Source organism: Haliotis rufescens, unplaced genomic scaffold, assembly GCF_023055435.1.
Source record: "Haliotis rufescens isolate VD_foot unplaced genomic scaffold, xgHalRufe1.0.p SCAF_4, whole genome shotgun sequence".
Lineage (NCBI taxonomy): Eukaryota > Metazoa > Mollusca > Gastropoda > Lepetellida > Haliotidae > Haliotis > Haliotis rufescens.
The window spans coordinates 1,327,580-1,342,163 of NW_025964112.1; the positions used below are offsets into that span (position 1 = coordinate 1,327,580).

The window sequence follows — 14,584 nt, forward strand, 5'->3', positions numbered from 1 at the left end:
AACATTTACACAGTGAGGGACTGAAACATGTGGTTTTGTCAGGGCATGGAAACAGACATTTACACAAGAACACGTCAGACATCTGGTATCTGAAATATTCCAATATTTCTAGGATTTCGACAACAATTACGACCAATGGTTTAGTTTTATAATTAAGTCACATGTACGATCTGAATTTACCTGGGCAGTCAGCAAATGTGTGCCCCTCGTCAGCACCATCGATACAGTCCGTGTCACGATCACACTTCCAGGTAAGCGGGATGCACCGACCACTTTGACACTGGAACTTGTTGGGATCACACGTGCGGTTTTCTGACAACATATATATAGGTAATTAAACTGGAATAAAGAAATGGATGTACCCAGCAAATTTACTGTCATGTGACCTTAACATCAAGCACGTTACAACAATCTTTCCCATGTATCTGAAGGATTTTCAAAGGATATTACTACAAATTTAACAAAAAATAATATTTAACTTAATAATTTAATTTAAATTAATAAATTCAGGCGATGCTGAAAACCCTCATAAGCTCAGAAAGGTTCTGAAATAGTAAACACAAGTTGTAATAACTACTGACTGCAGAGGTCACCCTCGTCGCTCTCGTCGGGGCAGTCTGGGTGGCCATCACACTGCCAGGTGCTGGGGATGCAGGTGGCGTCCTCACACTTGAACTGGTTCTCATCACAGAGATAGGCTGGAACAAAGTCACACCGACAATAGCAACAACTAGTATTCGAGCACTCAGCATTTTAAACAGTCTCTAACAAATGCTTGCTATGACTGAGAAGGGGAATAGTTTAAAGCTATTAGGCTTAAAAAAATAAAAGAATTGGTTCTCAGGCAATGACTTTTGAAAACATACTGTGGGAAGCGCCTCCCTACATAAACAAGCACACAAACTCCTATTGCCACCATGACCATAACACGAGATGCGCAGTAAAGCAGTGCGCAAGTAAAGGGAAGTAACTGTGTGTTAGATTGGATCACATTGTTTTTAAGTATTATGATTTTTTAAATTTTTTTTACTTTGTGACTTTATGATGATGTGGGTGTTGCCTGAGAACCAAGACTTTTATATTTTTTAGGCTTACATAATTTTCAATCAGGAAACCAAGTTTAAGAGACATGACAGGGGACAGGGGACTGGGGACAGGGGGCTGGGGACAGGGGACTGGGGACAGGGGACAGGGGACAGGGGACTGGGGACTGGGGACAGGGGACTGGGGACTGGGGACTGGGGGCTGGGGACAGGGGACTGGGGACAGGGGACAGGGGACTGGGGACAGGGGACTGGGGACAGGGGGCAGGGGACTGAGGGGGACAGGGGACTGGGGACTGGGGACAGGGGACAGGGGACTGGGACTGGGGGGACAGGGGACTGGGGACTGGGGACAGGGGACTGGGGACAGGGGACAGGGGACAGGGGACTGAGGGGGACAGGGGACTGGGGACAGGGGACAGGGGACTGAGTGGGACAGGGGACTTGGGACAGGGGACAGGGGACTGGGGACAGGGGACTGAGGGGGACAGGGGACTGGGGACAGGGGACAGGGGACTGAGGGGGACAGGGGACAGGGGACTGAGGGGGACAGGGGACTGAGGGGGACTGGGGACAGGGGACAGGGGACAGGGGACTGGGGACAGGGGACTGGGGACAGGGGACAGGGGACAGGGGACTGGGGGGACAGGGGACTGGGGACTGGAAACTGGGTACTGGGACATCTGCCCTGGACCAATTAAGAATGGGAAATAACTCTCCTGCCCTGGAATGAGGATTCTTCTGAAGCCGATTACAAAGAGGACATCACAAGATGACACAACACGTCTACTCACTGCAGTTCTTCTCGTCGGAGTTGTCCCCACAGTCATTGTCCTTGTCACAGTTCCACTGAGGGGGTATGCAGCTCCCGGACTTGCAGGCGAACGCTCCGTCCGGACACGGTGTGTCTGCTGTTGGATGAGTGAGTGAGTGAGTGAAAGAGTATGGTTTTACGCCGCTTTTAGCAATATTCCAGCAATATCACAGCGGGGGACACCAGAAATGGGCTACACACATTGTACCCATGTCTGGAATAGAGCCCAGGTCTTCAGCATGATGAGCAAACGCTTTAACCACTAGGCTACCTGACTGCCCCCGCTGATGGATGAACCATGACATCCAGTCAGACATGTTGTAGCTTCGACCATATTGGTTTTATGTTTTGTTTGTTGTTTAACACCGCAACCAGCAATATTCCAGCTAAAGGACAGCAGTCAGGAAATAATGGAGTCTGGACCAGACAATCCAGTGATTGATATCATGAGCATCAATCTACACAATTGGTATACAATGACATGCATCAACGGAGCCTGACCATCAAATCCTGTTAGTTGCCTCTTACGACAAGCATAGTCGCCTGTTACAGCAAGCATGGGTTGCTGAAGACCTATTCTACCCCAGATCCTCACGGCAAGTAGGGGTTGCTGAAGACCTATTCTACCCAAGATCATCACGGGGGACAAGCATGGGTTGCTGAAGACCTATTCTACCCCAGATCCTCATTGGGGACAAGCATGGGTTGCTGAAGACCTATTCTACCCCGGATCTTCATGAGTCAATATTGGTTCAAAGGACTATACATGTGAGTCAGCTTGGTGTAACACCAATTTGAATGGTATTCCAATTATATCACAGCGTGTCAGTTCAATGTGAGTGGAAATCTTAAAGTGATGTAGGTCTTAGATCTCTACCATTTTCATGAAATCCACAAGCACATGTATGGTGCTTACAACTCAACAATCATTATTAAGATGTTTTGGGGTTAAAACTTGGAACACCTAATATAGCGACTCACAGGTTTACCCCTGGCCTTACATACACTATTAAAATCAGACTTCTTCAATATGGACCTGTTAGAGGAGAATTCATTCTCTAGGGGCCTGCTAGAGGTGAATTCATTCTCACTAGGGGCCTGTTAGAGGTGAATTCATTCTCACTAGGGGCCTGTTAGAGGTGAATTCATTCTCTAGGGGCCTTCTAGAGGTGAATTCATTCTCCATGGGCATGCAAGAGGTGAATTCAATCTCTATGGGCCTGTTAGAGGTGAATTCATATACAGAGCTACTTTTTGTAAATGTGAAGACTTTTCGGCTACTATCAGATGTGACTATTTCTCACTACGTTTGCCACAGTCCTCCTCGTCACTGTTATCCCAACAGTCGTTGCTGCCGTCACACTTCCAGCTGGGGTAGATGCAGGCGGACGTCGTGTTGCAGGAGACCAGACCCTCCAGGAATTCCCCGTCGATCTCCAGCTCCGAGCATGTCAGGTCTGAAACACACGCAGGTACACAGCCATGTCAGCCTGGGATGCACCTGGATCACCTGGATCACCTGGATCACCTGGATTACCTGGCTAATACACTTCAATGTGAATGTGACATTAGACCATCATCGGTTACCTCCCTTTACTCCCTCCAACTTCAATCCTGGAATCACTTCATTCACTCCTAGTCCATTAAACTTACTTCTTGTTTGTCTGTTTGTTGTTTAACACTGCACTATTAGCAATATTCCAGCTATATGACGTCTGTCTGTAAATAATCGTGTCTGGACCAAACAAACCAGTGATTGACATCAAGAGCATCGATCAACACAATTGGTATACGATAACAAGCATCAACCAAGTCAGCAAGTCTGACCACTCAGTCCTGTTAGTTGCCTCTTACGAAAAGTATAGTCGCCTCTTACGACAAACATGGGTTGCTGAAGACCAATTCTAACATGGATTTTCACGGAGTTAACCTACTTTATTTTGTGATCGTAATGAAAGGAGATGCCACTTACTACATCCAATTTCATCGGAGTGGTCCGAGCAGTCGCTGTCCCGATCACACCTGTACTTGAGGTTGATACACCTGCCGTTGGCACACTGGAACTCGTTGACCTTGCAGGGGCACTTGTACTCATCCGACTCATCATCCGAGCCACAGTCGGTGTTGCCGTCGCAGATCTTGTCGATGGTGATACAGCGCCCGGTCTTGTTGCACGTGAAGTAGTCCGCTGGGCACTGCCTGGTCCCCACTACAGATAAAACACAGTCCGTGAAGCGTCGGGGAGGCACCAAGCGGTGAGGTAAACGCCACTTTACACATGACAGGTGAGGTGAACTAGGGTTTACCGTGGCATCCATGATTATTGTACTTACACAGCGACATGCATGGACACTACCCTCATTCTAGAGGGAAAAGTGCAGAAGAGAATTAAACGAAATACTGAATTTAACTGATTCTTTTTAGAATTTGCTGTTTTATGCTGCAGTCAGCACTATTCCAACTGTATCGCGGCAGCCTGTAAATAATCAAGTCTGGCGTGCCTGCAGCATGGACAACTCATGCCACCAGAACGTGCCAGCCAAGTCACCTGACCACCTTGTACATTCTGATCGCCTCTCACAATGAACATGGATTACTGGGGACCAATTCTACAACGTAAATTTTTATTGGAACATCTGAGAGTACAAGTAGGAGCAGAAGGCCTGAAGATGTTGTCATGTTAATAGTTTTCAATATTGACCTGGCACATTGCCAACTTGATTACAGAAGCGTAGGTACAAAAGTACACACTTGTCCTTGGTTCCGTATCAGTATGAACTATCTAAGTATCCGTACCAAAAGCTGAGTAGTATATACGAAGTGTACTGACCACAAAGGGCTGGGTCCTCATCGCTGGCATCGAGGCAGTCGTTGATGATGTTGCATGTCTTGCTGATGTCAACACATCTCTTTTTGTCATCACACACAAAGTCATTCATGCCACAACCACTAACAACCGATGCATCTGCCAACAGATGAAAAAGATTAAAGTAAAAATTACTTTTACACATGCAAGAAGCTTGGGAAGGGAGATACTATATGTGGCAGAACTAATTATGGATAGTTGACAGTGAAGAGGACATCTGTTGACAATCTGAAAATCTTTATAGCGTATTGACAGCCAAAATAGAGGAATTCAACAATAATGTAAATAGGTAGGGTAATTATAAATTTAACATTCTTTAACACTTTGTCCAGCTCTGGGGGTCTGACCATCCTTGATTTTTTTGCTGACACACCCGTGATGGGATAACACATCCAAGGGACTGAAAGATTCCGTGGACAGTTTCATAAAGAAATACTGCAAGTCTTTTTTAAAGAGATCAGGAATGGATTCAACAATGAAGTGATGTCGTTATTCAAGTCAAAGGTGTTTCAACAGAAATGACAAGAATAATTAGATTGAATCAGATTACAGTGGCATGGACTGACACACATGGTAACAACTGAAACCTCCCATTAAGATGGTCACAGACAACTCATATCTTTATCTATGTACATCATATTTCTTTCGGAATGCCATTTTTTATTCCATGAGTGAGTGAGTGAGTATGGTTTTACGCCGCTTTTAGCAATATTCCAGCAATATCACGGCGGGGGACACCAGAAATGGGCTTCACATATTGTACCCATGTCGGGAATCGAACCCGGGTCTTCGGCGTGACGAGCAAACGCTTTAACCACGAGGCTACCCGACTGTCCCTTTTTATTCCATGAGATTTATGAATATGTTTTATGACACAGGTTTCCAGGGCCAGCTACCTACCAACACATCGCATCTTGTCCTTCAGGAGAACGTGCCCCTCACGACAGCTGCACACTGGCTCACCATGCGTATTTGCCGTGCAGATCTCGTCACAGCCGAACTTGTTGCCATGGCAAGGATTCGTGGTACCTGCAGTCGGAGTCAGAATGTGAGGGAAGGTGGAGGTTATTACAGGTCTCAAGCACATTATTTCAGACCTGGGTCGGGGCCTGTTTCACACTGCAATCGTAGCGGTACAACTGTCGTAAATCTATGTTAAAGTAAGGGAGTTACATTCATCTTAGAGCTAAGACCGCCTTGTGGAACAGGCCCAGTTGTTAGTCAGTGTTGCAGTAAGGGAGCTACGTTCTCAGTCTTAGAGCTAAGACCCCCTTGTGGAACAGGCCCAGTTGTTAGTCAGTGTTGCAGTAAGGGAGCTACGTTCTCAGTCTTAGAGCTAAGACCCCCTTGTGGAACAGGGCCCAGATTCACAAAGCAGTGTCAGTAGTAAGTCAGTGTTGAAGTGAGTGAGTGAGTGAGTGTGTGAGTGAGTGTGTGAGTGAGCGAGTATGGTTTTACACCGGTTTTAGCAATATTCCAGAAATATCATGGCAGGGGGGCACCACAAATGGGCTTCACACTTTGTACCCATGTGGTGAATCGAACCTGTGTCTTCGGGGTGACGAGCGAACGCTTAACCACTAGACTACCCGACCGCCCCCAATGTTGAAGTGAGGGAGTATAAGTACATATATGTGAAGGTAGCTGTTTGAGGACGGGAATCAAATCGCGATATTCGTGGGATTATGATTCATGTACTTTATGGCAGGGTTGTTAGCTTGGGAATCTGTGAGGACAACACGATGGAACACTGTAGCTTTGTGTAGTGACAACTCAATAGAGTTATGGTTACAATGGCTTGAGATGGGGATGCTTACAGTCGTTGGTGTCGTTGGTGACGGCCATGATGCCCATGGGCTGCCGCTTGATGCCCTTCCGGAGCCACGTGAGGCCCGACCCTGTGTACTTGTTGGCACGGAGGACAGCACGCAGCATCCAGTCTGTCCAGTAGATGAAGTCTCCATAGACGGCAATGCCAAAGGAGTGTTGGGGAATCTTGGTCACAATTATCTGTAACAAGATGGCTGACAATCAACAATGAGCTTTCTGTAACAGTGTGAAGTCATGTTTAAAGATGACATTTGAGTATTACAACCCTTGCACATTTATCAAATTGCAACCATATCTGGATTACGATCTGGTAACTGAACACAATATAGAAGGAGGTTACTCCAACAAACTTTCCAACTTTGACTCAAGTGGCAACATTATCACATGAAGATGTCTTCATTCTCAAGCATCAGCATTTATAATAAGACAGATCCAACAGTTAAGACAAGGACCAAGAACTATAGTCTCACCACTCGGTTACTGCCATCAACATTTATAGACAGAGCCAACAGTTAAGACAAGGACCAAGAACTATAGTCTCACCACTCGGTTACTGCCATCAGCATTTATAGACAGAGCCAACAGTTAAGACAAGGACCAAGAACTATAGTCTCACCACTTGGTTACTGCCATCAGCATTTATAGACAGAGCCAACAGTTAAGACAAGGACCAAGAACTATAGTCTCACCACTCGGTTACTGCCATCAACATTTATAGACAGAGCCAACAGTTAAGACAAGGACCAAGAACTATAGTCTCACCACTCGGTTACTGCCATCAACATTTATAGACAGAGCCAACAGTTAAGACAAGGACCAAGAACTATAGTCTCACCACTCGGTTACTGCCATCAGCATTTATAGACAGAGCCAACAGTTAAGACAAGGACCAAGAACTATAGTCTCACCACTCGGTTACTGCCATCAACATTTATAGACAGAGCCAACAGTTAAGACAAGGACCAAGAACTATAGTCTCACCACTCGGTTACTGCCATCAGCATTTATAGACAGAGCCAACAGTTAAGACAAGGACCAAGAACTATAGTCTCACCACTCGGTTACTGCCATCAGCATTTATAGACAGAGCCAACAGTTAAGACAAGGACCAAGAACTATAGTCTCACCACTCGGTTACTGCCATCAACATTTATAGACAGAGCCAACAGTTAAGACAAGGACCAAGAACTATAGTCTCACCACTCGGTTACTGCCATCAACATTTATAGACAGAGCCAACAGTTAAGACAAGGACCAAGAACTATAGTCTCACCACTCGGTTACTGCCATCAGCATTTATAGACAGAGCCAACAGTTAAGACAAGGACCAAGAACTATAGTCTCATCACTCGGTTACTGCCATCAACATTTATAGACAGAGCCAACAGTTAAGACAAGGACCAAGAACTATAGTCTCACCACTCGGTTACTGCCATCAAATTCGCATCTCTCTATCTTGTCCAGTCGGGCGTCGGTCCAGTACAGCTTCTGGGCACGGTGGTCCACGGTCAGGCCGTTCGGGGTCCGCACGTCCTCTGTGATGATCGACTTGGGTTTGTACCCGGTCAAGAAGGCCGACTGGATGCTCGGCTTCTGGTCATTCCAGTTGGTCCAAAACAATTTGCTGCGGAAGGAATTTCAGAGTGAGATATTTTCAACCTATAATCTTGGAGGTCCATTTAAAACAAACTTCAAAACTAGCACTAAAACATGTTGGTTAATCTTCTGCAAAGGAAACAGAGTTAGGGAATGCTAGATCATGAGCTGGTATAAAGCTGCTTTATTTCAGTGTATTGTCAGCTTAATGCAGGAGAGCAAGCTACTTCCCAGCGCATGACACCTTCGTTACACTCTCAGTAACATCGCTGCCACCAGCCCTTGGCTAGGCCATTGCAAGAATCTTGAAATTTGCTCTTTAATCCCAACTGTAGTAATGTTTATACTTTTGTTTATGTCTTTGGGAATGCCATCATATTTCATTTTGAAAAGGTTTACGACTGACCATGTTTTTCAGATGAATTTACTTTGTTGTTTGTATAATCAGATTGGTTCAAGATAGCATACTAATGGAAAATCAACCAACTTCTCCCTTACATTATTACTTTATCAATTACATGATGGTTTTAATGAAATAGAAATTCAAATTGACAAACAAAGAAAGTAATATAGCAGCGGTTAGTGTATTCGGCATCATGACAGTCGTTACTTGTTTGTAAACATAACGGTCATTAGGTTGCGAGTTGAACTCCAAACATAGCTGTGGCCACCTATCACAGTGGGGAGTTTTGACTGGTGGCATCGATAGTATAGAGCGCTCTGCAAATGGGCTATAACTGTGAGGAGGTTGGCAGGATTGAAGCATGAAGTGATACAGGTGAGTATGGAATACTGTAAGGGACATTCTCAAGACCTTAACCATTCACAACAAGCTAAATATGCTAGAAGTGCAAGAACGCGAGAATGTGACAATGTCCCTTGCAACGTTCCATGATCACCGGAGCTGACAAAACAAAAATCATAATCAGGCAAAGTGGAAAATTTCAAATAAATTGTATATTTATATACTTATCCTATCTCAACACTACGCATTTCTTCATTCTTCTTTCGATCCTATGTGCTGGGTGTGTTCGGGTGAATTGTTTTTAGAAGCTGGAAACTTTGTTCAATCGCATTTCCTCATAGGATCAAAGGAAGAAATGCATAGTGTAAGATAGGATAAGTGTCAAAATTCTAGGCTTGACACAAAGAATTATAGGACTCCAACATGCCAAAGGGAAGAAAATTGTGCAGAATAAAGTGTGTCAGCCTCAGAAGACCTTGTCACCTCGTCACTTAGTTATAGCAAATTATATCCATTACAATTTTGCACTTACTTCTGACAGACATCTATGACGATAGCCCGGGGATGATCCTCAGTGGTGAGCTGGATGATGACTTTAACCTGTCTTTCCTTGGGCGGCTTACGTAGGTTGATCTTGCTGATGGAGGAGTTGGTGTAGCTGGTCCAGTACAGGTCCCCCGTGTCGGGGTCAAATGCCAGCCCCTCTGCTGCTCCCACTCCTGAAACAGGTCAGAGCTAGTTACAACCAACAGAAACAGGTCAGAGCTAGTTACAACCAATAGAAACAGGTCAAAGCTAGTAACAACCAATAGAAACAGGTCAAAGCTAGTTACAACCAATAGAAACAGGTCAAAGCTAGTTACAACCAATAGAAACAGGTCAGAGCTAGTTACAACCAATAGAAACAGGTCAGAGCTAGTTACAACCAACAGAAACAGGTCAGAGCTAGTTACAACCAACAAAAACAGGTCAAAGCTAGTTACAACCAATAGAAACAGGTCAGAGCTAGTTACAACCAACAAAAACAGGACAAAGCTAGTTACAACCAATAGAAACAGGTCAAAGCTAGTTACAACCAACAGAAACAGGTCAGAGCTAGTTACAACCAATAGAAACAGGTCAGAGCTAGTTACAACCAACAAAAACAGGTCAAAGCTAGTTACAACCAACAAAAACAGGTCAAAGCTAGTTACAACCAATAGAAACAGGTCAGAGCTAGTTACAACCAACAGAAACAGGTCAAAGCTAGTTACAACCCATAGAAACAGGTCAAAGCTAGTTACAACCAATAGAAACAGGTCAAAGCTAGTTACAACCAATAGAAACAGGTCAAAGCTGGTAACAACCAACAAAAACAGGTCAAAGCTTGTTACATCCGATAAAAACAGATCAAAGCTAGTTACAACCAACAGAAAGGTCAGAGCTATAGTTACAACCAACAGCTGAAGGCTTAATACAACTGACAAACAGTTACAACTGAAAATCATTGGGACAAACTGTTGTCTTGGAACACTTTGGCTTTATTGTGTGAACATTTGACGGAGTTTCGCTTAAATCCCATCATTAGACCATAAACACAAGTTCCACACAAACCTTCAACAATCACTGTAATATCCGACCCATTGTAGGACACTGACTGAATGTCTCCTCTCTGGATGTCGCTGTAGAAGATCCTCTGAGAGGCGTGGTCCATGGCCAGTCCTATGACATTCTTCATGTATGTGGCGTTATGGATGGGCTTGATAGGGGGGTTGGGATCGGGCTTCAAGATGGCGTTGGGGTCGGGCTTGTCCTTCATGTGGATACTCTGGAGGGAGGTCACTTCCGAGAACAGCAGGAACTCAGTGTATTCTGAAGAACGAGCAAGTCGGTTGGGGCTAACAAAGCTTTCAAATGCCTTTGGTATATGAGCTAGTGTTTTCACATAAAAGTACTAATAATGACACCATAAATATATTTAGTGCATAATAATATATGTGTAGATAGGAAAGAAATAATTAACAAAACAGTAAACTTTTAAACAAAATTGTATAAAAGTGACCACAGTGAAAATTGGATAGAAGAACTAGATACGTTTTATAAATATTGACACAAAATATCAGCTGATAAAATGCAAACATGTGAAGGTCAAACTTTTTTTGCCAAATGTGCTCAGGCATTAAAACATGAAAAATAGAAAAATCCTAGGATGAGATGGCTTCTCTGTAGAGTTGATCATGTTTTCTTGAAATATATTGGCATTTCTAAGATCGATAAAATATGCTGGTGAAAACGAAACCCTATCAACTTTCAAAGGCAGGGTATAATTAATACATGTATACCTCAAGAAGGACACGACCATCATTACTTAAAAATTGGTGCCCTATTAATCTGATAAATGTTGATCACAAAATAGCAGTAAGCGCTGTTGCTTATAGAATGAAACAAGTTCTACCAGATATAATGAGTGAGACCCAAACTGGCTTTTTGCAAAATAGATTTATCGGTGAAAATACTAGTATATTATATGACCTCATGAACTACATTGAAATGAACGAAATACCAGGTCTATTAGTTACTGATGCCTTGAAAAAGTGTTCGCTACAACTGAACGGGATTTCGTGGATAAGGCTTTAGAAAGTTTTAATTTTGGACCTTCTTTCAGAAATTGGGTCGACATTTTCAATTACACAGTACATGTTTTAGTTCAACCATTAATGCAGGCCATATTTCAGATATTTTTAACCTTGGTAGAGGCTGTAGGCAAGGCGATCCACTGTCACCGTATCTATTTCTAGTATGTGCAGAATTAATGTCAATTTCTATAAACGTAAAACTATTAGGCTAAACAAAATAATAGTCGTGGTTCTCAGGCACACCCCCAATCATCATAAAGTCTGCAGCACGTTTTGTTTTTATTTCCATATTAAAAAAATATATAAAAATCCTAATACTTCAACACAATGCACAAAAAAAATTGGAAAATGGAAACAAAGACGAAACATGCAATGAACTTTATGATGTGGGCAGTGCCTGAGAACCAAGACTATTATTTTGTTTAGCCTTAAAGGAATTAATATAAATGGCATTAAATATACTGTATTTCAATACGCAGATGGTGCAAACTCTACTCTAGATGGAACAGAAACCAGTTTTAAGGTTGTTATCTATGAAACAGCCTTGGCAGCCCCACCTACCTTCACACTTGCGGCCATCGGAGCTCAGCTTGCCGTAGGAGCAGGCACAACTGGCATCGGACCCTCTGTACAAACACAGCTGCTCACAGCCATATTTGTTCTTGCTGCATACATTGGTGCCTGGAAACACAGCGAGACAAACATACAGGAATACTTGCTTCAGGGTGAGTGAGGGAGTTGGGTTTAACACTGTTTGTGACAGTATTTTAGTTACATCGGATGTGCCGGCTTGATGTGGCAGGAGGCATGACGGGATGCAAATAATCAGCAAATTACAGTCCTTGGCAGCCATGCCCCCACAAGCTTCAAAGAATATTTGAGCAACCAAATTTAATGCCTTCTTAAGTTCTTTTCAACTGTTTAAACAGATTCATTAGGACATTCTTACTTAATTTCATTATCAGAATGGCTGTACATCCGATCACAACTAAAACATCCCAGTCCACACACCAGTGGTTCAAAATAATTTATCAATCCAGTTACAAGATTCAACATGACGTCATGCATTATCATAGAAATAAATACTGCAAAGTTAATAATGGTTGCTAAATCTAAGGTTCATCAAGGCATGTTATAGAATCTACAATCTTTTCTGGGCAGATTCAAAATTAACCAATGTGGCCAGGGTAATTCTACCATGGCGATGTAATTCCCTGCATGACCGAGGACTCACCTGTCTGCCTGTGCTCGACTCACCTGTCTGCCTGTGCTTGTCGAGATGTAATTCCCTGTCTGACCGAGGACTTACCTGTCTGCCTGTGCTTGTCGAGATGTAATTCCCTGTCTGACCGAGGACTTACCTGTCTGCCTGTGCTTGTCGAGATGTAATTCCCTGTCTGACCGAGGACTTACTTGTCTGCCTGAGCTTGTCGAGATGTAATTCCCTGCATGACCGAGGACTCACCCGTCTGCCTGTGCTTGTCAAACACCTTGATATCCTTCAGCTTCTGGGGCAGCCCTTGTCTCAGCACCTTCATGTCGCTCCCGTCCTTTTTGTTAGCTCGTGCAATCGACCCGGCCTCCAGCGTTCTGAAACACAACATGAGTGAGTACATGAGTGAGTGAGTGAGTGAGTTTAACTCTGTTTTGAAAAGTATTTCAGTCATATCATAGTGCGTGGAAATCCTGCTGGTTCTAGACTCGCAACACTTTGGTGAAAGCCATGAGCATTTGTACGATTCCCAATAGTGTGGAGGACACTTCCGTCTTCCAGCAACATCTGGTTACCAACTTGTTACATTGTTGCAATAAGTTGTCATTCATTCATACAACTTGTATATTACCTCACACAAAATCTAAAATACAAGTCAAAGAAATAGTTCCATCGCCTGGCTCACAGATCACAGACATAAGCAGCACTCTTGTTGTGGTGCTACATTATTTTGCCCAATTCAAATCCTACTCACGAGTCTGCCCAGTAAACGTAATCATCGTAGACTGTGAGAGACATACAGTCTGTGAGGTTCCGATAAATGACCGTCCTCTTCTTGGACACAATGTCGACACTCTCAATGACATCCAAGTCCTTGTCGCACCAGAACAGCAGGTTGGATTTGTAGTCAATGGTCAGACCGAAGGGGGCCTTGATGTCCGTGTTGATCCAGTCGGTGCGGTTGGACCCATCCAGGTGGGCTCGAACTATCTTTGGCTTGGCTCCACAGTCTGAGAAGAAGATGTAACTGAAACAGAATTGATTACACCATCAGTGATTTCAAAACATAATCGGAATAAGGGGAACAGGAACAGGGAAAACATTACTGTATTTTCTTGAGTACAGTGCGCACCCATGTATAATGAGCACCCCCCTCTTTTGGAGAAGAAAAAAAATTGAATGTCAAGTGCAAAATAAAATTACACCGTAGATCTACCCCTTCAGCGAATTCCGGTAAACAAATGGGTGATGAGAAACTTGGTCAGTACAAATTCGAAATTTGAGATAAAACATCACCAGACATGTTCATTTACCGTTGAAATTTTATTTTTTGTTCTGCTATGCATTGTTTTACATCCAGGGATTAAGATTACCTTGTGTATTTTCTCGTAAACTAAGCCGGAAACAGCAATCAGCTGTACTCACGTTTTCTTGGAATCTACCGGTGATTCGGTCAAGACACACCCAATGATACAACTTTACAGGATTTTAATGCAAGGATCGGCAAAAATTGTATCTGAAACTATTTTTTTTATCAGGAATAATATATCCCAATATCTTGTTAATTTAGTTGCAGCTTTTACTAAACATATTTTAAATAATAATAACCCTAAGCGAAGCAGCTGATCGCTATTGCCGGTTATTATTTTTCACATGGAACCAGTCTGACCAGTCACCGTCAAGGCTCACGCGCACGTGATCGCGTGTTCGCGAGAACTATGTGTTGACATAGAATCGTCACACTATAACAAATATGACTTTTAACGAGTCAAAGTATGGCATTTATGATATATGTATCCATTCTCTGTTAACTAATGTTCGTTTCAAGGCGTCAATAGTGGTAATCTGACCGTGGTTGCTGT

General features: G+C 43.5%; 1 protein-coding gene across 4 annotated transcripts in view; it reads right to left on the reverse strand.

The window, feature by feature from the left end:
* Positions 1 to 14,584, reverse strand: part of LOC124150359 (low-density lipoprotein receptor-related protein 1-like) — a 193,127-nt gene that overhangs the window by 52,351 nt on the left and 126,192 nt on the right. For 3 of the 4 annotated variants that reach the window (XM_046522356.2, XM_046522357.2, XM_046522354.2), the window contains 14 exons: positions 13,477 to 13,749; positions 12,975 to 13,099; positions 12,071 to 12,190; positions 10,488 to 10,745; positions 9,427 to 9,613; positions 7,973 to 8,177; positions 6,541 to 6,733; positions 5,624 to 5,752; positions 4,688 to 4,822; positions 3,830 to 4,066; positions 3,162 to 3,314; positions 1,838 to 1,954; positions 582 to 698; positions 181 to 312 (listed from right to left, as the gene is read on the reverse strand). In XM_046522356.2, the coding sequence (XP_046378312.2) occupies positions 181 to 312; positions 582 to 698; positions 1,838 to 1,954; positions 3,162 to 3,314; positions 3,830 to 4,066; positions 4,688 to 4,822; positions 5,624 to 5,752; positions 6,541 to 6,733; positions 7,973 to 8,177; positions 9,427 to 9,613; positions 10,488 to 10,745; positions 12,071 to 12,190; positions 12,975 to 13,099; positions 13,477 to 13,749 (2,381 nt within the window). The remainder of the gene's footprint in view (positions 1 to 180; positions 313 to 581; positions 699 to 1,837; positions 1,955 to 3,161; positions 3,315 to 3,829; positions 4,067 to 4,687; positions 4,823 to 5,623; positions 5,753 to 6,540; positions 6,734 to 7,972; positions 8,178 to 9,426; positions 9,614 to 10,487; positions 10,746 to 12,070; positions 12,191 to 12,974; positions 13,100 to 13,476; positions 13,750 to 14,584) is intronic. The other variant, XM_046522355.2, reaches the window with a different exon arrangement.